The sequence below is a fragment of the Lepidochelys kempii genome, chromosome 10 (assembly GCF_965140285.1).
Source record: "Lepidochelys kempii isolate rLepKem1 chromosome 10, rLepKem1.hap1, whole genome shotgun sequence".
Taxonomy (NCBI): domain Eukaryota; kingdom Metazoa; phylum Chordata; order Testudines; family Cheloniidae; genus Lepidochelys; species Lepidochelys kempii.
In genome coordinates, this window is record NC_136389.1 from 77,220,343 (window position 1) to 77,247,164 (window position 26,822).

A 26,822-nucleotide genomic window follows, 5' to 3' on the forward strand; every position below is an offset into this window, starting at 1 on the left:
GAGCGGTTGACAGTGGAGCGGCTATAATTTTCCTTGGGGATCCAGCCCACACAGAACTGGTCAGGTCACAGGGGATGCAAAGGTGATTTAGAAACATTTTGTGCTTCAGGTATGCTGAGTCCCCACCAGAGGATCTGGCCTCATGCAGCTGATCATCTTCAACAGCTTCTTCTCCGTTCAAAAGTGACCTAGTTTTCCCATTCTAAGCAGATTGCTGTTGCTTTAAAACAATGTCAAAAATGGCCTGTTTTCTGAACGAATTCCCTTCATTTTGGGCAGAGAAACTAAAACCTTTGCTAACGCAAGGGTGACGGTTTACTGGTACTCCACTAAAATAGCAACAGTTATTGGCACAGCATATGTGAATAATAAATGTGTCATAAAAAAAAAAGTATTAGCCCCTTCTATATCCTTCACGATGCTGCCTTGCAAGCAGCATTCTTTTAAAAGTTGGCTTTGCATCTTTGGAGGCCCAAGCTGATTTCACAGCCAAGTTTGCCACTGCTGTGGAAAACAGGCTCCACATGCAAGCCAGCTGAAGTCATCTGGGCTGGAGAGGACTAGCGCTGCGGCTGCTGCCACTGTAAAAGTGCTGTTGGACACAGACTTTTCACAGGGCTGTGTAAAGAACAAAAAATCCACAGCGGGGCTGCCAGCTTGACACCTTTCTATCGCTCAAGATGGCTAATCCCGGGCAGTGGTTACTTACAATAAACCACGTCTGTCCCTCACAGAGACATAAGCAGTTAAGTAAATGGGGAGCTCTTTTATTCCGTAAAGAGTCTTACACCACCCTCGTCGCTGTAGTCCATGAGCACATTCCAGCAGTGCCCTGCCATGGCACTGGCCAACAGGGAAGCGGGAGCTGTGCCAAAAAGCTACCCAAAAAGCTACCGGGAGAGCAGATTTTAATAGCAAATTGAAAGCAAATTGCGCTTTGCACCCTCTTCCCCCTTTACTTCCACTCCCCTGTGGGAGGAACACACAACATTCAGTGCCGTACTGTGGGAGACTCACTTCCTGCGCCATGACCTCTCGTATTATATAAGCCAGAATTATATAGACTTTTCATTTGCACTCAGTATTCCGTTCCGGGCATCTGCATTTTCCTGATTTACAAGGAATTTGTTTTCTGCATCTTTCTTAATTAACATCTGTGCCTGAGCAAAGTTCTTGACTAGGTCTTTCCAGGGTGTAATTCGTGGCATATTTACACATTTCTATTCTAAGTAAAATAATTAAAAAAAACAGAATGGAATATTTCTATTCTCCTAAGATGTTCCACAGCGTTAACTGTTTGAGATAACTGAGCTTGTTGGCCCTTTTTAAATTACATAATCTGGAGCCTCAGAAAAACTCACTAGTTTTGATAGAGAGTGGCACAGGTGTAATTAGCAGAATGTTAAACATTTCTTCTGAGATCCTTTTTTTAAATGCTGCTTTTGTCCCTACCTAGGCTACAGTGAAAAGATTGCACAGTTCCCTACAACAGCTACACCATTAGGCATTCAAATGGTACATGACATGGCTCCTCACAAAATGGTCTCTCCTGCCAGTTTCACACAGGAACCCTCCATTCACAGTGGAGCTAGTTTATAGCCTTAAATGGTGCACTAGTCTTCTGTTGGTGTGCTGCTGACAGGATTTCACTTAGCGTGAACTCTGTAATGAAACTCAAAATAGAAGGAAACTTCCCAAGTGTTTCAATGCACTACACAATTCTAGTTAAAGCGAGCCTCAGTTTAGAATAAAATATCTCGGGGGGAGCAGGGAAAGGAGAGAATGACATTGCTACAAGAGAGTCCACTGTATTTTGTTTTAGAAATGTGCAATGCAACCAACTGCACCACAGCATTCAATCCTTATCTTGACACTCATTCTATGGCTCTAGGCTGAAGTGCATTAACAGCAAAATATACTTTATCCATTTATATGTCTACATCTCATGGAACAATATTTAAAACTGCAAATGAACAGAGCCAGGGGAAAATAACTTAGGAAATGGCAAACTGTTTTATCTTCATAAGCAATTACACTCTAAGGGCTTTGACTGGTGTAAATTGGCGTAGCATTATGGGCTTCAATGGAGCTATACCAATTTACACCAGTTTAAGGTCTGGAAGTTAATACTGATCTGGATATAGAGGGCAGCCTTTACTAAGGATTGTCTCTAGTAAGTCATATTGTGTCTTAAATCAACCAGTTTAGCCATTTAATTTCCAGTAGACGTTTGTTCAACTTTTGGTCAAGCATACTTCCACTAGGCAAATTAGTCTTGTTGGTCTCTTGGGTATTGCAAAGACAAGTTTTACTGTCTCATGATATAAGGCAGTATCTGGGTTTTTTTCCTAATATCCAAGATTATAATGGGTAAGGATAGCAGATGCAGGGACTGGAGCTCAGAGTTAGACACTCATGTAGAACTTTGGTTGCAAGTTGTCTTATTTATCTTGATATGGCATTGAAAGATTTGATTCCTCTCCTTTCCTCTCATTCTTTAGAAGGTTGACCTGCTCATTTTCATAAGACAAGTAATAATTTCTTACACTAGGTTCCACATTTTCAAAAAAGCTCTGCTTTGAGGCCAGATTTTCAAGAAGGCTCAGCTCCCATGTAAGCATCAAATAAGGGGCCAGATTTCCAAAAGGGCTCAGAGCATGAGGAACTGAGTCCATATAAAAATCTGGTCACAGGTGTCACCATCGGAGCTGCTGGATGCTGTGCAACTTTTGAAAAATCTTTCCCTTATTTTGGTGCCTCATTGAAAATCTGGTCCTAATGGGTGAAGGAAAAAGTAAGAATCTTTGTGTAAATCTATCAAAGATACAATTCAGCGTTTGAGGTTTCCCACATCTTTCGGCAGAAGCCTGAGTTACTTACCTTTAGGAACAGGAATTTATTCAAAATCTTGAGAACATAGTAGCCCCAGTAAAGATGGAGCCCTTGCAGAATTAGAAGCTGCCCATTGAAGATGAAATACGCTATGACGATTGTTGAGGAATAATAGGAAGGCAGATATAATGTGCCATGTAAAATCCTGAAAAGTAAAGGCAATTGTTACAAAACAAGGAACACAACATGCATGCCTGAGATATTTAGATTTTTTTAAATTTTAAATTGATTAGCTTCATCACCTTGCTATGTACTCAAAATATTTAAAAGTGCAAAGTCTAAACATTCAATAATAAATCTTGGCTCTACTGAGATGTGCAGTATGCTATTAAAATGGTCTTCCGAAACCAAGCATTTTGAGAGTTGCATATAAATGGTTTAAATATGGTTAAAAAATTCCATTATCGCCAAACAGGAAAGTGTATGTAGGATATGTACATTGCTATTCAAAAGATTTTCTTCATCATTTTCAATGCTAATTCCCCCCAGTCTCTAGGCCCAATCCTGAAATCCTTATTCCAGAGAAATTCTGAAGGAATTTAGGATTTGACTCTTTGTTAATTAATTCATGAGCCTCATCTTCAATTTCATAGCTAGGTTGTTTCTTTTTGTTTTATACTCTTCAGTTGCTTCATTTACTGTTTCCAAACTCAGGAGTGAGGACATAAGACTCCATAAAGCAAAATGACTGGAGATCACTTGTGCAGTTAATTTAAAAAAAAAAAACAACCCACACCAATAAAAACCAGGAAGACAAAACATAGGGGCATTTTGGAAATGCAGAAAGTGACAGAGAATTAAGAAAGGGTTGGGCAATCAACATGCAGGCATATTATTAATATAACCAGCTGGTGTCCCTGAAAAATGCTACATAAAATCCATTGTAGTAAACTCAAGCTACGCTGCACATCTTAAGAATTTTAATGAGCCAAGATTAGGTACTATCCCCCTTGTATTTATCATTTAATGGTTGCTAATCTGACCTCTGAAAAATAACAACAGATCTTCTCCTGAAGCCACAACACATCCAGTTCCTTTTCCTTTTCATCCAAACCTTAACCAACCTCCTTCTGAAAAGAAAATGAAACAGGAATTGTGACTGAACCAAATGTTACTTACCAAAAAGGGAAAAGGATAATCCGTGTGATGAAGAACACGACAGAGAAGATGACGAAGAGAGTATTGCAGGTTTTTTCCCAACGAGCGTAATTAAACATTTTGGCTGACTGAAATTGAATAAAAACCAACCAAACATGTTCAGAGACATTTATTAGCTTCAGAAATAGCTCCTATTTAAGTTCCTATAATTAAGAATTTAGATTAAAGAGAATTCCCATCCACTTTGGCAAAAATAGCAACCATTTTAATGTTACTTGATAAAATAATAACAAAACATATTCCATGTTGATATTGTTCCTTTCATCTCAAAAGGAAAGGACTCTATGTGAAAGGCCTTACAACAACTCTCTGATTAGAACATTAGGTTAGTTGCAAGACCTTCCATTCCCCAGGTTTGCAACAGATTTAAAGGGGCTGCAGTCACACAGGAGAGGGGAGACTTAGGCCCTGCTACACACACAGGAATAGCTCTGATTCAGCCATCAGTGGCAAGCAATCAGCATAGCTGCACCAGAGCTGACCCCTTACATGTAGATAAGGGCATGTTGGTTTGTCTCCCTCAGTGCTTGATCCACAGAGGATATGAGTCTGTTCCAGCTTGGCTCTTTAATTCAAACTCTAGAGGCTCATGCTTTTAGTTCTGGAAGTCCCTGGTTCAGCCCCCAGTGTATTGGCCAAGCCTGCGTCTGTCACAATGAGGTTTTTACCGATTGAGTTAACTGAGAATTGTCTCATTCCTAAAGCCGCAGCAAACCCGTGTCTACACTTAGAGGGTCATCACCAGTGCAGCTACCCCAATTACTGGCCCCAACTGACCGAATCTGGGCTGTTTCCAAGTGTGGACAAAGGTTGATGGGCCATTCTCTGCTCTCAGTAACACTGGTGTAAATCTAGAGTAACTCCACTGACGTAAGCACCACTTTGTGCTGGCCCTGCTGCAGAGGGGCAAGTTTCATCTTGTGGAACTCAACAGGAGTGCCACACTCAGAGACTGTTAAGGATCAGGCCACAAATAAGAAGTTAAGCGAGTCTGGATAATGTTTCAGATGCTAATCCAGACCAAACCTCTTAAGATTTGCCCATCGCTTGGCCAATTTTGTCTAATTTTAACTGCAAAAGAAGATCAATCAAGGTGCACAGCTGAAATTCTAGCCCTAATTTCACACTATAGGACTTCTCTTCCTGTCTGTTTTCAACTGCCCAAAGTTATTCAATGACAAGAGGTCAGACTTGGTGATCGAATGGTCCCCTTGGCCTTACAAATCTATAAAAACATTTCTTAATGGGGACGGAAGGGGGAAAGAGGGGAAAAAACCTGCCACTGAACAAAACCTGAGTGATAAAAATTGAATGTGAGGTTTACCTCAAGCCAGAAGTCTGCAGTGTCATGTACAATCATCACTAAGGTCCCAATACGAACGTAATTGCTGCACCAAGAACAGGCCATCAAAACAATGGCTGCCAAATGGTGAACGACATGGGCCATAAAGTCCTACGAATAAAATAAAAACCAAAAATTTAAAGAAAACAATATTACTTTCTAAAACGGACATTTAACAAATGTAGTGACACAGCAGGCACTGGTGGGATATCAAACTGGAGGTTGCAACGGAAGCAGAGAGGGCGTGCAATGCACCGGCTTTGTATGCATAAGCTCTAGAGTGATGCTGTCCTCTCGTCAGTAGTTCTCAGCCTTTTTGGGCTCAGGACCCATTTGTAAATGTTTATAAGCCTGGGGTGGAGGCCCAGTGGGTTTAGTCAGATCCTGCCCACTGGAGGGGTTGGGTCCTGCCTCGCAGTCATCCCACAGTGGCATCTCCCGCAGCTCCTGTGCTGTGGGGCTGGCTGGGCGTGGCTCTCCAATCTGGGCATCACAACCCCTGGAGTTGCAGCATCACTCAGGTTTGGCCCTGCTGTCCTGACTGGACCAAATTTGTGCGAGTGGAGTTATGACCTGGCTCATGGGGTTACAGTGTCTCTCACTCAAATTTGGTCTACCTGGACTCCTGTTGTCATGATGTCTGGGCTAAACCTGATTGGTGTTGGGACCCCAGAGGCTGCAGTGTCTGGAGCGGGGCTGGCTCGGCTCGCCTCCCTGCGGGACAGGAGCTGCTGTGTGACTCTTTGAAACTTTCTGGCAACCCAATTTTGGGTTCCGACCCATGGGTTGAGAAACCCTGCTCTAGTGGCTCACCCCATGGAGAGGCTATATGACCTGCTACTGTTACCAGGTATGGGAATTCTCCTTCAGCTCAGGTGGTAAAAGCCTGTGGTTTGGGAGTGGAAGGATCAAGCTTTTAGTCCCAACCTCCCCATTTGTTGGATTTGATAGAACTGTGATGTTGTTTTATTGCAGGGGCAAGGGATACCTTTTAGTACACCCACAATTATTACAGGGGTCAGATACTCCTGGTCCTTCTCCCTGCCTCATACCCACACATAGAAAATATTACAGAGGTGAGGTTTACTCCTGGCTACACAGACCGATTACTTTGGGGTAAGATATCACTCACCCCTTCCCCCACCACTTGTTGTTGAGGGGGCAAGGGATGGCTGGGGTCATCCTGGTCATATATTCATCAAATAGCTACTGACTCGAAGGTTCAAGCAGTGATTATTTCAGAACCTGCCACAGTGTTTTCTTAACAGAAGAGTAACACTCATAAGAGAATCAAAGACTTTGCTTGCAAATAATTGTAAATACTTGCCTTCCTTTTGATGTCAGTACCAAGGGTAAACAACAGAGACCAATAGAAACTAATCTCCGCCATGTAATACCAATATTGGGATGATAGCAAGGACTGTAAGGAAGAAAATATTCATTTTTTCACTAGTCATTTCAATGCATTGCAACAAATGAGTACAAAATACCATGGACTTATTTACCCTTCTTTTGCTCTTCTACTTAATCTGAGTTTGAAAACTGAAATAATGTTCTGAGGTTTATTAAGGAGCAAAACATTCTGAGAGCCAAATCTTTCAGGCTTTGTTCAGGCAAAACTCCCAGTTTCTTCAGCTCCTCCAGATTCTAGCATGCCTTCTCTGTCAGTGACCTGCTCTATATGCAGAGTGCATCTGCATTTATTTGCAAACCAGTGAAAATAAATCAAGTCCATCATTATTATTTACAAATTAAAATTTTAACATATTCACATATCTGATAACTGAAACTGAAGTAGTTTATTTATATTAAAAGCCCATGCATCTATCTAAACTGTGAAAGGGCTATTTCCTCCACTGGGGAAAACCACAAAAATACTGTGTTGATCAATGCAACAATTCTGAAGAGCTCACCTGAAATGGATAGCCAACCCACACTTGCCATATATCATAAAACCAAGGTTTCTGGGGAAGACAGAACCATGCAAAGAATGAGCAGTTAGTCAATCTTAGCTCAGAAGCATTTAAAAAGTGACTCTAGGATGAAGCAGGATTATCAATTATATTCTCATACTACATTTTCTCTATCAACTGTACCCTAACGCAATCACGTGTCCCAGGTTTAATAGGCCAGTCCCCGTTCTTCATATGACGTCCCAAATGTCTTGGGAGATTTTGGGGGCACCTGAAATGTTTCACCTTTCCATTTTATAAAAGAAATCCTATGTCTTGAATGATAAGTACAGTTTGTTCAACAGCATTGCTTCAGCTATTAGAATTTGTATGGTCTTTATCAGGCACAAACTTTCCATCAGAACAAGCACTCAGCAAGATGAACAGTGCTTGGAGTGAAGAAAAATGCCAAATGAGCACCTAAACTATCAAAGCTGTTCTTTTGCTCAAAATGAATGTTAATGACATCTGTTCAGTGTTTTATGATAAACTCATTCAGAACATTAGCTTACAGGGAAAAATCTTCTACTCCAACAACAAGAACACACATATTGATGTTGGGTATTGACAACAGCAACCCCAGTAAACGTTTAAAAAAAAAAAAGTGTTCTTTTGTTTTTTGTCTGAATGTGACTCTAAAATATTTAGAACAAAAGTCTCCTGGTATTTGATTTTGAAAATATGGCCACGTTACATGAAATCTGTGAGGCACATTGTAAAACCATCACCCACCCATCTATTAAATAACACAACACTGCCTGACAATAATGATTTCTGCAATTCTTCCTTAAAATGCTGGTTAGACGTAAAATTACATTTTATTGAGAAAGAAAAATAGTAAGTTTAAATGTATATAAAATCTGGGTGAAAAGAGTAGGCTGTAATTTAGATTATAATACTTTATAAAACAGCATTATGGTTTGAATCCAAAGCCCACTGAAGTCAACTGGAAATCTTCCACTGACTGCAAAGGTCTTGGGAATATGCCCTTATTTTGTTAAAAGTGTGATAAAAATTGAAAATCTCCCCCAAATTAACTTACATCATATAGAAATATAAATCCAGCAATGGATGATGTGAGATAAAATGAAAATCGCCAGCTGCAAAACAAAAACAAAAAAAGGAAAATCAGAACCATTATTGCTCCTTCATAGACATTATGCAGAAGTGGAATTGTGGCAGCCAGTCAGTGTGGCAGGAGACTGCACAATTACTGAGACATACAATGTACAGCTTTATCCTCTCCCTGGCTGTGTCCACCAATCACCATATGATTATCTCTCAATCACCATGATGCAATTATTTCTCTTTTGGATTGGCTAAGAGTTATTATTAACCAGGTGTAGGGATTTACATAACCACATTATGGCTAAGGAATGTGCACATTTCTCTGTTATGATTGTCTAAAGTAACCCCTCTCTTCTGATGGCCTTTACAGAATGTCTTTCACACTGGAAAAATATTGATACAATGAACATCCATAGCAAATGGCAATTCGATTTCAAGTGACATATATGTATGTATGTTATAGGTGAGGCTGGTAGCACCATCTTATGTTAAGTTTGCCCGACACTTCCCATTGCATAGTCTCTCTCTCTATTACTGTCAGATAGTCACATCTGAATAAGAACTTTTTCCTGTCATGGGGCGACTGGCCCCTTTAAGGGGAATCAGGGCCCAGTCTTCCTGGAGCTGCCTTCTGAACACCCAACTAAGGGGTAACTGACTGCCCCGGGTAGCTACTTAAAGGTTAGTTAGTAAACGAACATCTGGACCTAGTATAAAGGTTATTTCGGGTTAGTGATGGTAGGTACTCTCATGGAGAAGGTGCTCCTAGAGAGAAGTCTCCCACAGAGGAAATGTTTGTTCCCAGGGACAGGAAGCCGGTCAGGGGAGCTCACTGGGGAAAGGACCTACAAGGTACGCTCCCAGAGAGAGGAGATCGTTAAGGGAGAGCTACAATTAGCAGGCCACCAGAAAGGCCTGGTCCCAGTAAAGGGACCTCTAAACAGTGGCAGGAAGGCCAGCCTGTCAGGAACCATAGGCTGTCCCTGAGAAAAGCAATGGTTGGCAGGTCTCCATAGACCTCTGGCTCTGGGGAAAGATTCTTCTCAGGTAGTGGCAGGAGACCAGACTTCAGGAAAGGAACCCGAGTCAAGAGAACCCAGCTGGTAAAGGACCTGGACAGAGGCAAGCAATGGACTCAGGTGTGACAAAAAGTAAGACTGACTCTGTCTCCCAGCTAAAACACTGGGAATAAAAGTTTTACTTACACTTTGTGTTGGCCTTTTCTGTTAATAAATGAGACCCTCCAAAGGGGGCAGTCTTTAGTACCTGAAGGTCTGACTAGACTTCTTTATACCCCAGGTGAGGGGAAATCAAGGTAAAGGTCAGCCAGGGCACCATTTCTGGGGTGTGTTAGGCTATAGATATTCAAGCCTGTCTGTAAAGGCCTATACTCTAAGAATTTAGGTGTATTCTTATCACTTGGCTAATTATAGAGGTATAAAAGAAAGAATCAAAATCACTGTCTGCCGGTGTAAGGGCCTTCTCTTACTGTGACAGTCTGAGGCCCTGTTCTTAGGCTAAGGCCTTTGGCTAAGCAGCAGAGGCAGCCATAAGCTGGGAAGCGAACGGTCACATCCTCGCATTCCAAACTAGTCACATTGAAAGAAGACGCTATTGGGCTGTTAGGCACTATCAGGACAGGATTGTATTCCTATCACCTCCAGAGAAAGGGAAGTGCCTAGAAAATGTAAAAGGAAACTTAGTTTGATAGCATCCTGTCTGGCAAGAACTCACTTATCAATAGCTGGGATGTGAAATCCTCACTTCTGCATTGTTTTGTCATTATAGTTCCCACTTTGCTGTTGTTTGTCTGTATAATCTCTGTCTGGTTCTGTGATTGTTCCTGTCTGCTGTATAATTAATTTTGCTGGGTGTAAACTAATTGAGGTGGTGGGATATAATTGGTTACATAATCATGTTACAATATGTTAGGATTGGTTAGTTAAATTTCAGGAAAATGATTGGTTAAGGTATAGCTAAGCAGAACTCAAGTTTTACTATATAATTGGTAGTCAATGAGGAAGTGGGTGGGTGTGGGTGGGAGGGTGAGGGTGAGGGAAATGGGAGCAGGGAATGGGGGTAAGAAAATTGGAATCATGTTTTGCTAAAGGGGGAAATGGGAGTAAGGAAGTTGGAATCATGTTTGGCTAAGGGTAGGAATGGGAACAGGGACACAGGTGTAAGGCTCTGTGGTGTCAGAGCTGGGAAGGAGGATACTAAGGAAGGAAACTGGAATCACGCTTGCTGGAAGTTCACCCCAATAAACATTGAATTGTTTGCACCTTTGGAGTTCGGGTATTGTTGCTCTCTGTTCATGCGAGAAGGACCAGGGAAGTAAGTGGGTGAGGGAATAAGCCCGCTAACAGGGTGGCCTGCCCTATAACACCTTCACAATCCTATTTCTCCTAAGGGCCCAAGAACCACCTTTTGCAAGGTGGTGAGCACCATTAACTACAACTAAAAATCTACGGGGCACTGAGGGCACCACTTACCAACTTGTTTTAGTTCGGAATCAAACAACCTTCTATTGGTCTCATAACAGAAAAGGTAGAAAACAGCAAAGCTGTAGCAGACTGAGCAAGTTTATATCTCATTGCCTGATCTTGGTTGACCCTTGGGCCAGGGTAGCTAGCATTTCGCTGATCCTGATATTTGGGTTTGGGCGGCAGCCATGTGGCACTTGGTGTTTGTTAAACAGCTTTTATCCAAACCAGGCAAAACATGAACTGAAATCTCCAAACAAAGCTTACAAGTGAACTGAAACCATATTGTTCCTTACAGATCTCAAAGAGATGTTGTAAATTCTAGCCAGCCCAGCACTGTAGTAATAGCTCAGGAGTCTGAGTAACGGTAACGGTCCTGAATTTGGGAAGGGCGAAGGATTGGGTGGGAGGAGAGGGGGGCATTCCATGCCTATTTCTTAAGATGATGGAAATGCAATACATTACGCTAATTTCCTTTTCTGCAGGGATTGGTCTGACTCAACCCCCAGCTTATCTCAAAGCAACTATTGCTGGCCAAGGAGGGCTCCAACCAACATGAAAATGTTGCTTGATTTCACGTGTCAAGAGTGGGAGTAGAGACAGACATGAGACCCAAATCTGGTGAGAACGTTTTCTTAATTAACAGTGTTTCATAATGCTGTTAAGAAACAGAGCTGCAGAATGACCAAGCAGATTTGACATGCTGCAGAAGATGAGACAAGATAGAGCCCTGATAAGGAAGCTGCCTACACTAGAACTAATCCATAGACTGATACAGAGAAGATGACTTTATATTCATGTAAATTAGCACCTGAGACAAGATGAGAGAGCTGTAACCTAGGAGAGCATGTATGAACAAAGGCAGCCACACCTTGTCTTGCACTGCCCTGGCTCAAAGCCAGTGTCACAGGTGGAGCCAATGAGCAGATCAACGTCTTACCCAGCATATGCGGTTTGCAGGGGTTCATGCAGTTCCCCCCCACCCCCCAGTTTTCAGCCCACTGCAGGCCTGATGATGTAAGGTGCTGATACCGAATTCTGTGAAGCAAGTGCTTAACTTTAAGTATGTGAATAGTCCTGTTGAATTCAACGGGCCTATTCCTGTGCTTAAAGTTAAGCATGTGTTTAAATGCTTTCCTGGATCAGGGCCAGAGCGTTCAGCATCTTGCGGGATTGAGCTCTTAGACTCTAATCCTGCAAAGATTTATGCATGTGAGCAATCCCATTGACTTCCATGGGAAAGCCCATGTGTAAGTCTTTGCAAGACTGGGGCCTCAGTTTACACTCAACTGTGTTTTGCTGTGAATTTGTAATTTGAACATATCCCAGAACCCAAAACAAAACTCACTCACAGGTTCTAATGAAAGACAATGGGATTTATACTCCTATATCACTTAGACTTATCTATACTAGTAAAGTTTTGCCAGCATAATTATTCATTTTGCCAAAATCGTTATTTCAGTAAAAGCCCTGATATGGATGCAGTTATATAGACATAAAGGTGCCCAATAAAGGCACAGATTATTTTGGTTCCTCCAAACCAGTAGAAACTATACTGCTATGAGCACTTTACACTAGTATATGTGCATCCACACTAGGAGTTTTGGTCACTTTAATTATGCTAGTAAAAGTGTAGACAAGACCTTAGCTGCTTTTGAAAATCTCTCTTAAATACTTTGTCTGTCTTGGCATTATGTGCACACAGGTTTTGTTGTTGATGAACATTTTTGTCATTCAAAATGATTTATTAATGTCTGATTTATGTGAACATATTTCAGTTTATGTTCACAAACTGTTCTCCATGAGTAACCAGTATTCATGCTGTGTCACTGGTCACTTAAGTCACATGCTGCTGTTTCTGCTCCCTGATAGGACCCCAAAACGGCTTTCAAGATAGCAGCACAAATACATATTTGAACAAGGACTAACAAGACATTCTCTTTCAGCCCACACTTTTTGCAAACAAAAGTTTGTTCCTATTCTCTGCAAGATTCCATTGACAGCAAGTGCTGTAGCTGCATCTTATGAACAAATATCAAGCACAATGAAGAATAAAAGAGAAGACTTCAGTGAGATGCCAGGACAAATTCTAAGCTGCTTCAAGAAAGAAGAGTAACTGCTGAAGTAAAATATCAGCTCATCAAACTGGAGACAGATGAACAGAGGACACCCATTTGCTTGCAAACCTAAAGAAACCCTGATAAGAAAGAGAAAACTTCATTTTTTTTTAATTATTATTTTTTCGTGTTCTGGTACATACTATTTGCTAAACATTTCAGTAAAGATTCAATAATAAAAATATTATCTATTAAGTGAACTGATATTAAATGGCACTGCATGCATGTGAAAACACATGCATATACATATTAAATAGCACATTGGTAAGATTTATCTAAGTGAGAGGAGTCCAGAATTTAGTGTTGTCACAACCATACAAGTTTTCATCCCATCCACTGTGAAACATAGGACCTACAGAATTGGGAATTTTTTTACAAAAATAAATCACTACTGAAATGTAACAAAGATGCAATATTCTACCATATCATTATTTTTAAGATTCAAAAGTCTCCCTAAATCCTCCCTGGAAACCCACTCCATTTAGTGGAACATGGGAGGCAGGATTTGGACTTTACATAGCACTCATTATAATGTTAATCCTTATGATGGTTCTTTCATTAACTGCCATGACAGCAAAAATAATTGGGCTATTCCAAACAATATGGGCTAGCGAATCCCTGGCACCAGGCAAATGAAAAGGACCATGGTGATTTTATCTGCTCTACCAATTTCCTGCAGTGGGGTCTTGGCTAAGTCCCTTCACTTTCCTATGCCTCAGTGTCCCCATCTGTAAAATGGGAATGTTAAAAGGGATCACAAAAGCTACAAAGTTGTCAAAAGTGACTTGCGATTAGAGGGGCTCTGCTTGTCATACCTTTGAGGCCAAAAAGCTCTACACAGCTACAGTAAGGGAGCCCACTTAAGGGGAACTCAAGTTGGGCACCCAAAATTAGTAGCCACTTTTGAAATATGCAGGCTCACAATAATCAAAACAGGTAGTTTTCTCTTCCTACCAAGCTTCCTGGAATTTCCGAAGCATCGTTGGGAGCTCAAGGTTTCGCCGTCTCCTAAACCACTTTTCCACCAAATGAACTGTCCAGTTACACTTTTTGGCCAGGCCTTGCATCTCAGACTGTAAAAGGAAAGAAGCGTGTCAGTGGCAAAAAGTAACATCTACATCAGGTATCAGCTCCACCGACTTTGTATTTTAAAGAACAATGTCCTGAAATAGGCAGGTCAGTCAATTTTTTAAAACACAAACCATTAATGTGATCTATTTACAGTTTGCCTGATAGTTTTTGGATCTAATTTCTGAACATTCATCATTGACATGTTATCTGTCAGCTATTCTCTGTAAAAAGGGACACTGATTCGCCCCTCGCCATGGACATATTGTGCAGTTTTATGATGCAAGCTCCTTAGGTCTCATGCATGTAAATGAAGCAGATGTGAGATTTACAGGCCTAGAAGAAGAACAATTGTCTTTCTGTTTGCCTCAGAGGATTCAGGAAGTTAACATTTGTTTTTCATCACTGCAGTATTTACTGCTATGAATGAGAGATTTGAGCGGGGAGGATTTGGTACAATGCCATGTAACTTACTCATTGACACTCTGGAAGCCACAAAGTGGCTTTAGCCAATGACAACTGGTTATTATATTGTATAAAGTGAAGGAGGATGGTCTTTTGGTTTAGTCACAGGCCTGGGAATCAAAGGAGATCTGGATTCTATTCCCAGCTGCAAAAAGTTGCTGTATGACACTCTCTCTCTGCCTCAGTTTCCACATCTGTTGCACGGAGATAAAATAATTAAAACTTGGCACTTATCTTCAAAGATTAATCCTCATGACATTCCTATACTGGTAGATGGGTAATTATCACCTTTGTTGTACAGATGGGGAAGTGAAGAAGAGAAGAAGTCTAGCTACTTGCCCAAGGTAGAGGCGTTTGCATGTGCAATTTAGGTCTGATGCCATTAGCATGCCCCTCTTTGGCCATACCAGGCTAAAGAGAAAGTAAGCCAGTGGTAGAGCCAGGAACAGAACCTTGAAGATCCAGTTCAGTTTGTGGTTCTAGCCCTTACTCCTTTCTCTTAGGTATGGGAAGTATATATCCACTGGCCATGTTAAGAAGGTGAGTGTTTTCAGACAGTATCCATGCTGCGGTACGTCCCTCCCACGAACAGACCGATTCGTTTTCTGCGTTTGCAAAATGCTGGAGTCTTATTTTAATTGCTCTTGTTTTGGTTTCAAAACCAACCACACATGATCAGAGGTATTTTTATCCCACATGCAGCCTATGACTAAACACAGAAGAGTCAATCAGATGGCTTCCAGCCTATTGTTTCAATTTTATTCCTTTAAAGTATAGCATAATATTGTTTTTAACCGACAGCTGTCCATTGCTGCTTTCTCCAAGTGGAGTTAGAGATGGATTATTGATTTTCACCAGAAGTAACATTAACAATCTGACCTAGAACAACATGCCGAGAAATTACACCATTACATTTTCATTTTTATATTTTGGATGCTGTGTACCCTGCCAGCAGGCAGTAAAACAAATCCAAGTGAATTACATCATGAGCCGATCAGCTGGAATCCATCCCTTGGATGCATGATGTCACTGTGGATAGCTGATTGAAACATTCAGAGTTGGGATTTTCCATCCCCCAAAGCACCTTAAAAGAATTAGAATCCTTACTTGGGATGGATGTTTTGTGCATTTTCGGAAATAATTCTCTAAAATAGCATTTGGCTGCGGCTTCACTCGTGTTACATTCTTTATACCTAAAGCTTTTGCTAGAGGTATGGCAATATATCTGAAAAAAAGACACAACAGAAAAGATCTCTCAAAATGCACAATGGTTAATGGCATTCAGCTGGCCCTCGAGGATGCTAAGGAATTAAATCTGAAACCTGGTTCATCTGTCATAGGAGATGTAGAACATTCATGAGCATCTTCAGCAGAGCCGCCTTAAGAAAAAACAATGGTATCCATACAGTAGAAGCCTGGTTCAGCAGAAAACAGCACCTTACCGCTTGCACAACTGCTCGATGGATTTTTTTTTAATAAATATGGTCCTGAAATGCTGTACATTGCAAAGAAAAGTTCTTTGCTCTTCCACCCCTACATTTTTCAGAGGCAGGCTGGGCTGCTAGAGGGGGGATGTTATGCAATAGGCAAGGCAGCCTAAATAGAAAGGGGAGCTCTCCTCACACGAGTCTGAGGAGGAGGGCGAGCGGTTGGGGAGTACTGTTTACCCAGGTCAGAGGGAGGACGGGGAGCTATTCCTTTCCAAGGCTGTCTCAGCACCTTCCAGTCAATAAGGCACCTTGCTTATTAGGAGGGTCACCATCAGCGAACTGACGTTCTCGATGAGGTGTCTGGTTTGACTGACAAATGGCACAGCATCTCCCACAGCAATGGAGGGCAGAAGCAGCTGTTTTCTGCTCCACCTCCCACAGCTGCAGAACGTGCTGCCGGCATGGCTGACCGAGTTAGGTAGGTCTCTTTGGAATAAGCCCTCTCACCCCTGCTGGTGTTCCTGCTTAAAGTGAGTTCTTATTATCAGAACAGTGGTCAGCGCCTTCCATGTTCAAAAGCAGATACACTGCTGGCCAGCTGGATGGCTAATTGAGCAGATGAGCAGTTTCAAAACGGCAATGAAGCAAGGCACGATTGGGCAAGCATTTGCTTGGGAGAATAAGGCTCTGAATTGTTATAAACATATAATTCAAACGATTTTTGATCTTGAACACAAGTGATTTTATCTGGTTTTGTCTTAAGTTTGTCCAATTTACGACTTTCCAAATAGCCCCACTCTACCCTGAAATAGTTATAAAAACCATACTGATAGCATGTTTTTTAAACAAAAAGAACAAAGTAAAAAAAAAAAGGGGGGGGAAGACTGCAAAGCTTCACTTGCTCATGCCTCAACCTCACGGGGTCAACCGTAATCTGTCCTGTAAGATCACAACTGCAGCAACAGTTCAAAGTTCAGCGTCAGATTTAAAAAACAAAGTCACCTTTGCTATAACTGCATGAAATGCTCCTGCAGAACTTTGCAACCCCACCAGAACATGAAGGTTTGCTACATTTTGCACACATGGGATATCTCAATCCTACACACCTGATCTGAAGGCTCAGGGAGAGGAAGGAGGAATTGGACCAGTGTGAGGTAAGTAAAGGGCACCAGAATATTTTATGGGTTGGTTTCATCTAGGGGAGAGGATATTATGGTCTCTTCTCAAACTCCAGCCTCTAAATATACCTTCAGGAGCAATCACTTTCCACTTTTGTAAACTGAGCTTCAGGATTCAAACTGTGAAACTGCAGGTGGTGGAGAGTCACATGACCTTAATAATGGCAAAATTCCTATAAACTTCTGCTACCTTTATCACCTGCTATGTTACCTGTATTATACCTTTCTAGTGTCACCATTGGCTAAACCCTTCTTTCTGAAAGAATTCACATACAGAACTAAACACATTTTAGTTTGCTAATATGCTTGGAGCTAAGGGGAAGAAACAAAGTAAAATTACATAAAAGTTTCTTACCTTTCTATCAAGAATCGGACCATCAGCATCACAAAAGCGTATGGTATTGTGGCATATAATTGATATGGCTTTGGAAAGACAATGCCATCATGGTCTTCAAGATCTGCCCATGTGCAATTGGCAGGTATCCACAAGTTCTCCCACCAGAACCAGCTGTTGAGTGTCTTTAATACATATGCCATGCTAAGCAGGTAGAAGAAGAATTTCAAATTTGTCCTGACATTGAAGAGAAACCACATGTGTATCAATAGCAAATAATATACTGAGAATTATTGTTCAGAGTATGTGGTTAGGATTAATAAAAAATAATGGCAAATGGAAAATTAAGGTGTAAATTGGTGTCCGTGTCTTCAATAGCTCTATACTGACTTATACCAACTGAGAATCTGATTGGTTGTCTACATGAAACAGCTGCAGGAGCAATTTCTTGTTTAAGGTAAGCGAGGGGTTAACTTCTGTCTAGCATCTCTCTCCTCCTGCACAGATGCTCAGATGTTTGGAAAACAGAGATAGCAGAAAGCATTTGGAGAAGCTGGGCTCCATTTTCAGGATTACAGAACTAGAATGATGCCTTAGGCTGGGGCATTTTCTGTTTCCTTTTTCACTTATGTTATCTTATTTTGAATTAGTAGTAAGTGTTGTCCCTTTGGGAAGAGACCTTGCTGACTGCAATTGTTTCTCTGTGCTGGCTCATTTCAATTCACAATAGCTTAGTTAATAATCAATCAGATCTACCGAACCCACATTTATAGTCTAGTGTATAAATACGCAAGATAGACTTGCACAACACTTGTGTAGAGTGCTGTTTGTCTAAATTAAATGCAAGATAAAAAAGCAGAAGGGAACCCAATTCTGTATTGATGAGGATGCTAATGTTTGGTTGTCAAGTCACTCCTGCTTAGTAGGCTGGTTGCAAAAGACTCCCGGGTCCTGATTCTGCAAACACAGCTGTCCATAGTGCCGAACACCATATTTACAGAGAGCAGCCCCATAAAATAGAGCTGTGCAGAAACCGGCTATTTTGTTTTGTGGGAAATTCTGCAATGTGGTAATTTGCCTTAGTTCCAAATGGGAAGGAAATGACTGCCCCCCCCCCCCCATCAGAATTTCCCACTAAATTAAAAGTTTGTGAAAATTTTGCTTTGGGTTAATTGAAACGTTTTGTTTTGATAACATACAGGGTGTTTTCCCTGATATTATGAATAATACCATAAAATAAAAATAAAAGTGGTTTTGAACTAAAAAAGTCAAAACAAAACGTTTGAATAAGGTCAAAACGCGTCATTTCTACACAAAATTTCACCAGAATCGACACAATACAGCAAATGTATCAATTTAATTTAATTGAATCAGCATTTTCAGATGGGAAAGTGCTCTGTTGGGAAAATTTCGACCAACTCTAAAGTGTGGTACTTCCTCCCCATTGGGATGGTTCACAGTCTTCAGTTTTTTGCAGGATTGAATGCTAAGAGTTTATGCCATTATTTGCATGCTGAAGATTGCATGTATGAACTCATGTCTCCTCAGACGTGCCCATTCTCCCTTCATACCCAACCCATTTTTACTCTGTAAAACCGTGCGTAAAGGATGGTTCAGTGCAAAGGATACCACCTAGCTCTTAAATTTGCACTCACATGCAGCTTCTACCTGCACTGGCTTTGACACGCAGCCTAGCACATCCACGCAAACTTTCCAGATTCAGACCTTGGTCCATTTCTGAGATGCATTTTTACTCAACTGCAAAAAGTCAGTTTATTGTGCATCCATTTTTAGACGCTTTCTTAAAAGAGAGCAATCTCTTCTAGAGCAATGGTTCCCAAACTGGGGTTCGTGAAATGTTACAGGGGGTTCTCAGGAAAAAATTCCTGAATGTTGGACAGAACTGTCCCTAGGAACCCCGGGCAGCATGGGGCCAGCAGCCCAGAGCCCCTGGACTTCCAAGAGCTAAGCAGATCAAAGCAAGCATATCTATCACACTGGGGAGATTTAAACTTCAAGACTCCTTGTAAGAAATGGAAAGGGAGGTGGATTTTTTTGCTTTTTTAAAATTAAATAGGCAGCTAGCATTGTTTTTAAAATTATTATGAAGAACAAGTTTAAGCTTTGTTGTAATGTGTGTTGTTTGCCTGGACTGCTCAAGATCTGAATGCTTGTGTAGAAAGAACTCTGAGTTGGATTCTTAAATCCCTGCATACTGTTTCACATCTGATACTCCTTGATGAAACCTAGGAGCCTTGTCATATAACAGGCTTATTCAAAGTGATACCAGCTATGAAAGTGAGATCTTGGAAGAGTGTTGCTGTTTTCATAATGTAATAAAAATACTGTCATGATAAACAATAATTAATAATAAATAGTGTGTAATAAGTATGTCATAAAAACAAATTTGATATTTCCAAGATCACTGCTTTTACAATTTATACTCAGGTAAAGGAGAAAATCCCTGGAAATATGCATTTTTAGGATGGGGTTCACAAGACTTGACATTTTAGTGAAAGGGGTTCACAGGTTGTTAAAGTTTGGGAACCACTGTTCTAGAGCTTGCCAGCAGACCTGTGAAACAACTTGTGTGTCACAGGACTGTGTCATCTGGAGCTGTGGTAATCCAGATACTTTTCATGAAGTTACTGGCCCTACACAGTAGTCAGTATTGAAACATTAATAACTCACCCATTTAATATTTTTAAATACCAAAAGGGGATTATAAAAATCTACTGCCTGGATTGTGTTGGTATATATTTATATGTATCAATTAAAGGAGGGGAGGGGTAATCACGGTTGTTCCAGGGCAGAGAACTTGTACGCTGAATTTTGGCCTACAGCAAATTTTTATTGCTGAATTATAAACTCCTAGAAGTAGGGATTTATAACGGGACTGTTAACAGGCTCTTAACTACAGCTAGCAGGCGCCATGAGAACGAAGCAGATGTTTAAAACCTGATATTTTAGTTCAGACGTAAAGGCTTAAAGACTAGGATGAGAGACTCCATTATACAGTCGTTTTCCCGAATGGTTTTTTTGTTGTTTTGTTTTGTTAAGCAGACTAAATTGCAAACTGTCAAAAGCTGTAACAGTTTACGATGCGCAATAAAAAGAGACCAGTCTGATGTAACAGTGGAAAGAGCAGCAAAGCTCCCCCGATGGTCTGATGTAGCGTGGGTTTTATACACCCTACGTACTGAGGACAGAGTATATCTTTATACTGGATTCTTGGGATTTTAAAATCGCATCCTGCCAGTACTACTGCTATTGTAGCATTTAATACCTTTACTGTTTTAGGCCCAGATGCAGCAAATCATTCCTTTTCAGCGAAGCATTTAAGCACATGCTTAAGTGCTTTGCTGAATTAGGGCCTTAGGGTCTGAGCCACAACCCACTGAAGTGAATGGAAGTCTTTCCATTCACTTCACTGGGCTTTGGATCAGGTCCTTAAGTTTAAATTGTACACACGTACGGATAGCAAACATGAGCGGCAGAGTACAATGCAGGGGGCTTCTGCAGCACTGGGAAGGCGAAGGTCCCAACCAGGCTGTGCAGGAGCAGAATAGAGCCCCTGAAGTTTCTACGACAGGCATGAAGGCTTCTGCTGTAGCCCTCACAGCTCCTGTCTCCCGGCTTCACAGCAAAGGCTGGTGGATCCACACAGCAGGAGATTCACGGGCCCTGCTTCTTCTCCTCAACAAACCTAAACCCATGGGAGCACGCAGAATGCCTCTATGAATGGGATTCTGGGGCATACCCCTGTGGCACAGTTCTCCATTTCTGCACCACAATTCAAACAAAATGCAGACCCTCCCATTCTGCTCGGAAGCGCCTCATGACGCCAAACAAAATATGCGTGCAACTTTTCCTATGCTAGACGAGGGAGGTCCTCTGAGATTCCTCTTTTCTCCCCCAGCAGGCAGTGGTGAGCTGGAGCTGGTTCGCACCAGTTCGCTGGAACTGGTTGTTAAATTTAGAAGCCCTTTTAGAACCGGTTGTCCCGGACAACCAGTTCTAAAAGGGCTTCTAAATTTAACAACCGGCCAAAAGTGATGCCTTAAGCGCCGACTCCGTGGGTGCTCTGGGGCTGGAGCACCCATGGGGAATTTGGTGGGTGCAGAGCCCCCACCGGCAGCTCCCCACCCCGTGCCCAGCCCCAGCTCACCTCCGCTCTGCCTCCTCCCCTGAACGCGCCGCCCCGCTCTGCTTCTCCGCCCCCCTGAGAAGCAGGCAGCAGCATCGCGCTCAGGCCCAGGGAGGCGGAGCAGAGGTGAGCTAGGGCGGGGGGGGGGGCGGCGCGAGAAGGGCTGCCCGCGCAGCAGCAGGTAACCCGGGGGGAGTGGAGGGGGTGCAAGGGAACTGCTCTCTGCCCCAGCTCGCCTCCGCGGGCCTGAGCGCGAAGCCGCCGCTCGCTTCTCAGCCCCCCCCCCCGGGCTTCCCGCACCAACAGCCGATTCGTGGGAAGCCGGGGGGGGCGGACAAGCAGAGCGGGGCGGCGTGTTCAGGGGAGGGGGCAGAGCGGAGGTGAGCTGGGGCTGGGTGCGGGGCGGGGAGCTGCTGGTGGGGGCTCTGCACCCACCAAATTTTCCCTGTGGGTGCTCCAGCCCCGGAGCACCCACATAGTCGGCGCCTAAGGCGCCACTTTTGATATGATCAGTGGGGGGAGCGGCCGCTCCCCCTACTCCCCCCCAGCTATGCTTCCCCGCCCCTAGGAGCCAGAGGGACCTGCCAGATGTTTCCTGGGAGCTGTCCCAGGTAAGCACCGCTGGGACTCCCCACCTCACCCCCCGGCAGGTCCCTCTAGCTCTTAGGGGCGGGGTGGGCACCCACTACGGTGGCCCACGAGACCCTCCTGCCCGGTTCTGGGGGCAGTCAGGGGACAGGGAAGGGGGGTGGATGGGGCAGGGGTCCCGGGGCGGCATCAAGGAACGTGGGGGGTTGGATGGGGCAGGAATCCCGGGGGGCGGGGGTGGGCCATGACCCCCTCGTGAGGAGAGGAGGGAACCAGTTGTTAAGATTTTGGCAGCTCATCACTGCCCACAGGACCCTTCCACCAGGCAAGTAATGCTAGATGCAAGTCCATTAGGAACATATTAATATTACTCTGTGCTTTGGTTGCGTGGGGCAGGGTAGACACTTGAGAATGACAGAACAGTCTCTTCCACCAGGAAGCTGCTCAAGGCATTACCTTGGCCTGAGAGTCAGGAGTCGGTCTCTGATCTCAGCTCAGCACAACACAATGGTCCATCTGGAGTACTGGACTGTCTAGTAGTTTTATCCCTTAAATTTACCATTTGATTGGTTTTTGGTATCCTAATAAAAACAGCCTGCAACCACTGCCTGCTCCGTGTTTGTTTCTGTTATGCCAGGCACCATCTTCCTAAATCCAGTGGAATTTTGAAAACTCCTCCCTCTAAGTCCACATAAGAACTGGGTCAGACCAAAGGTTCATCTCGCCCAGTATCCTGTCTTCTGACAGCGGCCAATGCCAGGTGTCCCAGAGGAAATGAACAGAACAGGTCATCATCAAGCCATCTATCCCATTGCCCCCTTGACACTTTATTTTTCCTTTCATCAAGCTTATGAATACATACAATTCACCTCAGCTACCCCCAGTTATCCTCATCCACCTTTGCTCACCAACTCTCTCTCTCTCCCCAAGCACTTCCACGGATGCACAACAGCTGCTCCCAGGAAACCTCCATTATAACCTTATGTTTTAATACTAGAGCCCAATTTATTTTTTAAGCCTGGTCCCTGTACCCTGCCTAGCCTGCTCCTTCTGTGTGTGTCCCACGTTGCAGCACAGTCCATACCCTGTGCCTTGTTCACCACCCATCACCAGTGATGGTGATCCTCCATCTACTTCAAGTCAGTATTTTGACTGCTTTTGTTGTTGCCAGTCACTTTGGGTGATTTTTGCCCAGGAAAGACTGAACGGTGGCTGTGAAGGCTGTGAGATGCTGTGGGGGAAAGCACACACCCTGCACCTTGGCCAGGTCCTTTGCCTCTGGGACTCTTTGGAGGCAGGGTGGGGCACACGCAGCATTTCTCGTTACACTTGTTAGGAAGGTGTCGCTGCACTTGTTCCCCTTTCGCTTCCCTGCAGCCACAAGCTGGCAGAGGACCATGGTCCCATCCAGACATGCCCCATTCGTTGCCCGTAGCAGTGCTAGGCGCACTTGCTTCTTCCCCCGCTTGTACTTCCCAGTTCTGGGTGTTCCAGGTGGGGATGGTGGGAGAGGCTTGCTGGGGCCTCTCTTACACCTGAGCATTCCAATGGGGAATTTCTCCACTGCAATCCTAGCAACACAAATACATACCCAGGGTTCCCAGCGTGCTCTTACAGCTCATGCTGCCACAGCCTCACTGCTGTTGTTAGCCATGCCGGTACAGGAAAGCTAGTGCAGGCCTACCCAAGATGCAATCCCACCTCGGACTGCAGTGTTTGACATACCCCAAGCCTGAACCGACAGTCCAGGTCAGGTTTAAGGCACATTTCCCAGCTACGGCTCTGGCAGCTTGCCCTGTTAATGCTTATGCTGTATGCATTCTCTAAACAGATAGAGGACTTCACTCCCCACAGCTGCAAATCTGGCACTTTCCACGAGCACCAATTTCAAACACATGCTTTAAACATTAGAAATTGATATGTTTCAACCCTAAATATAGTAGAGCAAATACTTGGCAGTTGCCAAATGCCAGCATTTCAGAGAGGTTGGCAAACCCTGCTCCAGCGCCACAAAGCCCAGCTGATCTAGTCAGTGCACTCTCCCATGCCTGCTATTTTCTGGCTGCGATTGTGTTTTGGTTAAGCGGCTTTCACGACAACCTGTTTCAGGCTGCCATCCAACCTGCAGCTCTAACATAAATGTGCTACTGAATGGCAATTTTTAGAGCCAGATTCTGGTCGCAGGTCACACAAGTGTAAACCTGGATATATCCCACTGACTTTTGTTCAAGATAATTACAGCGGCATAAATCTAGGGTAATTGCACTGGCTACAATGAAGTTTATCTGGATTTACACCAGAGGAATGAAGATCAGAATCTGATTCATGGATGCCAAGGACAGTCAACGTTTTTTGTTTGCATAAAACTCACATAGTTTTTTCCCCCGACAGTAGTCCCAAACCTGCTCCCCTTGCAGCTAAGTGCAAGATGCCTTGATTTGGGGCCGTCTTTTGCATGAATCTTGAAAGCTTGTCCAGTGGTAGTCTCCTGCGTGCTCAAAGAGCTAAGTTCAACATTCTTTTCTTCTAGTTCCAAACAGAGCCGACCAAGCAGATTGTGTGTTTAGTTTGGAATTAAGTTCAGTTGAATGCACCATGCTCTACTAAACCACTGTGAAAAGACCTCCACTGCCCTGAAATTCAATCCTACTTCCCAGTCACAGGAATAAGAATTTTGCCATTGACTTCAGGGCCCCTTGCAGAGCATGATCTCCCAATGAAACATACTTTGCAAAGCTGGAAAGTTCTCTTGAATCTTAGAAATTAGACACATTCTATTAGGGAAGCAAATCCACCTCTGCTAATGAAAGACCATCATCTCTGGCCTCTCCGGTCAAGTTATAATGACCTGCTGCAAATACAGGAAAATCAGGACTGATCAGTTGAAGAATTTCAGACTGGCTCTACTGAATCCTTACTGTAATTTAAGCATGAAGAACACACGCAGCCAGAGAATACCAAAGTGATGCTCATTTTAAAGATCTATTTCTTAGCCTTCTTAAGATGTTCTGTTAAAACATTTTCACCTTGTACTTTTAATAGATTGGGCAAAGGAGGCCGGGTTTTGATTTGCCTTAACCTAATCGGTTGGGTTTCCCCAACCAAAGCCGGGCACTGTTTGGAACCAGGGTCCATTGCATCTGGGCGACCAAACTCTGTGGAAAGTACAGATGAACAGCTAGGATTTTGTCCTCTTTCCAGAAAAACCCGAATGGCTTTACAAAAATCTCGGTTGAGCTACTCTTTTGCAAAGCAAAAACCAGACTCAGGGATAGGTGATATTTTATCCAATCCAAAGTTTGGGGGAAGGGTAAGTAAGAGTGCCTTTCCTTCACTCTTAACATCATGAGAAGGCATATAGAATGCAGGGGTTGCATAAGTAGGGGCAAGAAGCCATGGCTTCTCTAAGGGTCTTGCTAGACTGCCTACGGGGCAGGGACAGAGACAGAACAGATCCTGCAGACTACAGAATGATCAAAGAACTAGGAAGGTTAAATTATGTGACAAGACTGGAAAAGCTGGTACAGGGACTTAGTGGAGAGCAGATATGACTGAAGTTTCCCAGATGCTAAGAGAGATAGTGAAGCTACTCCAAGCTATTAATCATCAATGCAAAATAGGAAAAGGGCTGGGCGGCTAAGACTAAACAGGACACAGATTCACCAACCACAGCCTTTGCTTCTTCAGACCAGGCAACGAATGCTACAAAGGTCCTACTTGTTGGGTTGAGCAGCAGACTTTCTGGTCTGCTCCCACCAGGCAGCATACATCTGTCACAGTAAAGGATCCCAGGGTCTATTGTTGATTGTCTTTATGATTCCTGAACACAACTACTTAGCAGGGGAAAAGAGAAAAATGTTTTGCCCAAAATCAAGTTCATGAGATTATACAACCTCCTACTATGTAAAATAGGTACCTTTAAAAAACCAAAAGCTCAACAAAGACAGGCATTTAGAAATTATTCAGGATTATTAATGCGGTGTGTCCCGATCCTAATCAGCTGACAGGATAGTATGCATGCAATAGAAAGTTCTGACACAATCAGTCTCACACTATCAAGTCTTTCAAATGCACAGTGGTACATGGGCACTTGAAAGGAATGAATACTGCACCATGCCTGGTGTCCATCGTGAGGAGAATACGAGCACCCGCCAAAACAACCACAAACCTGGAGGACACAAATCCAGAGTTGTTATTGTTTAAGTGAGAGGCAATATCTTAAGCACTGAAAGCCCAGAAGGGTCAGGGCCTGCTTCAATGCTCACCGAAGTTAATGGAAGCACTGCCTGGGGTCAGGTCCATATACCCTAGTGGACGACAGGCAAATCTAAAATAAAAACAAATTCCCTTCCACTCTGCACCATTGCCTTTTCGTTCTCACCACGGCTTCCAGATGCTGTCCATGTTCTTTCTTTACTTTACCCTTCCCCTATCCTGTTCCACTCCCCCCCACCGCACTCCACTCTGCTCCCACGAGTCCTGCTGCCTTCTTTCCTCCTATCGCTGCAGCCATAGCACCTCTCTTGATTGCCTCAGCTCACCCATGCTTGTCTCCATCCCCTCCTCTGGCAGCACACGTTCCACACAAGCACTCCTCCTA

General features: G+C 43.2%; 1 protein-coding gene across 1 annotated transcript in view; it reads right to left on the reverse strand.

Moving 5' to 3' along the window:
- CERS3 (ceramide synthase 3) overlaps positions 1-26,822 on the reverse strand; it is a 64,631-nt gene that overhangs the window by 25,031 nt on the left and 12,778 nt on the right. Inside the window, exons 3-11 of the mRNA XM_073361494.1 lie at positions 17,509-17,724; positions 15,653-15,770; positions 13,967-14,085; positions 8,387-8,444; positions 7,306-7,356; positions 6,720-6,812; positions 5,375-5,503; positions 4,012-4,118; positions 2,881-3,037 (exon numbers count right to left, since the gene is read on the reverse strand). Of these exons, the coding sequence (XP_073217595.1) occupies positions 2,881-3,037; positions 4,012-4,118; positions 5,375-5,503; positions 6,720-6,812; positions 7,306-7,356; positions 8,387-8,444; positions 13,967-14,085; positions 15,653-15,770; positions 17,509-17,690 (1,014 nt within the window). The 5' untranslated portion in view covers positions 17,691-17,724. The remainder of the gene's footprint in view (positions 1-2,880; positions 3,038-4,011; positions 4,119-5,374; positions 5,504-6,719; positions 6,813-7,305; positions 7,357-8,386; positions 8,445-13,966; positions 14,086-15,652; positions 15,771-17,508; positions 17,725-26,822) is intronic.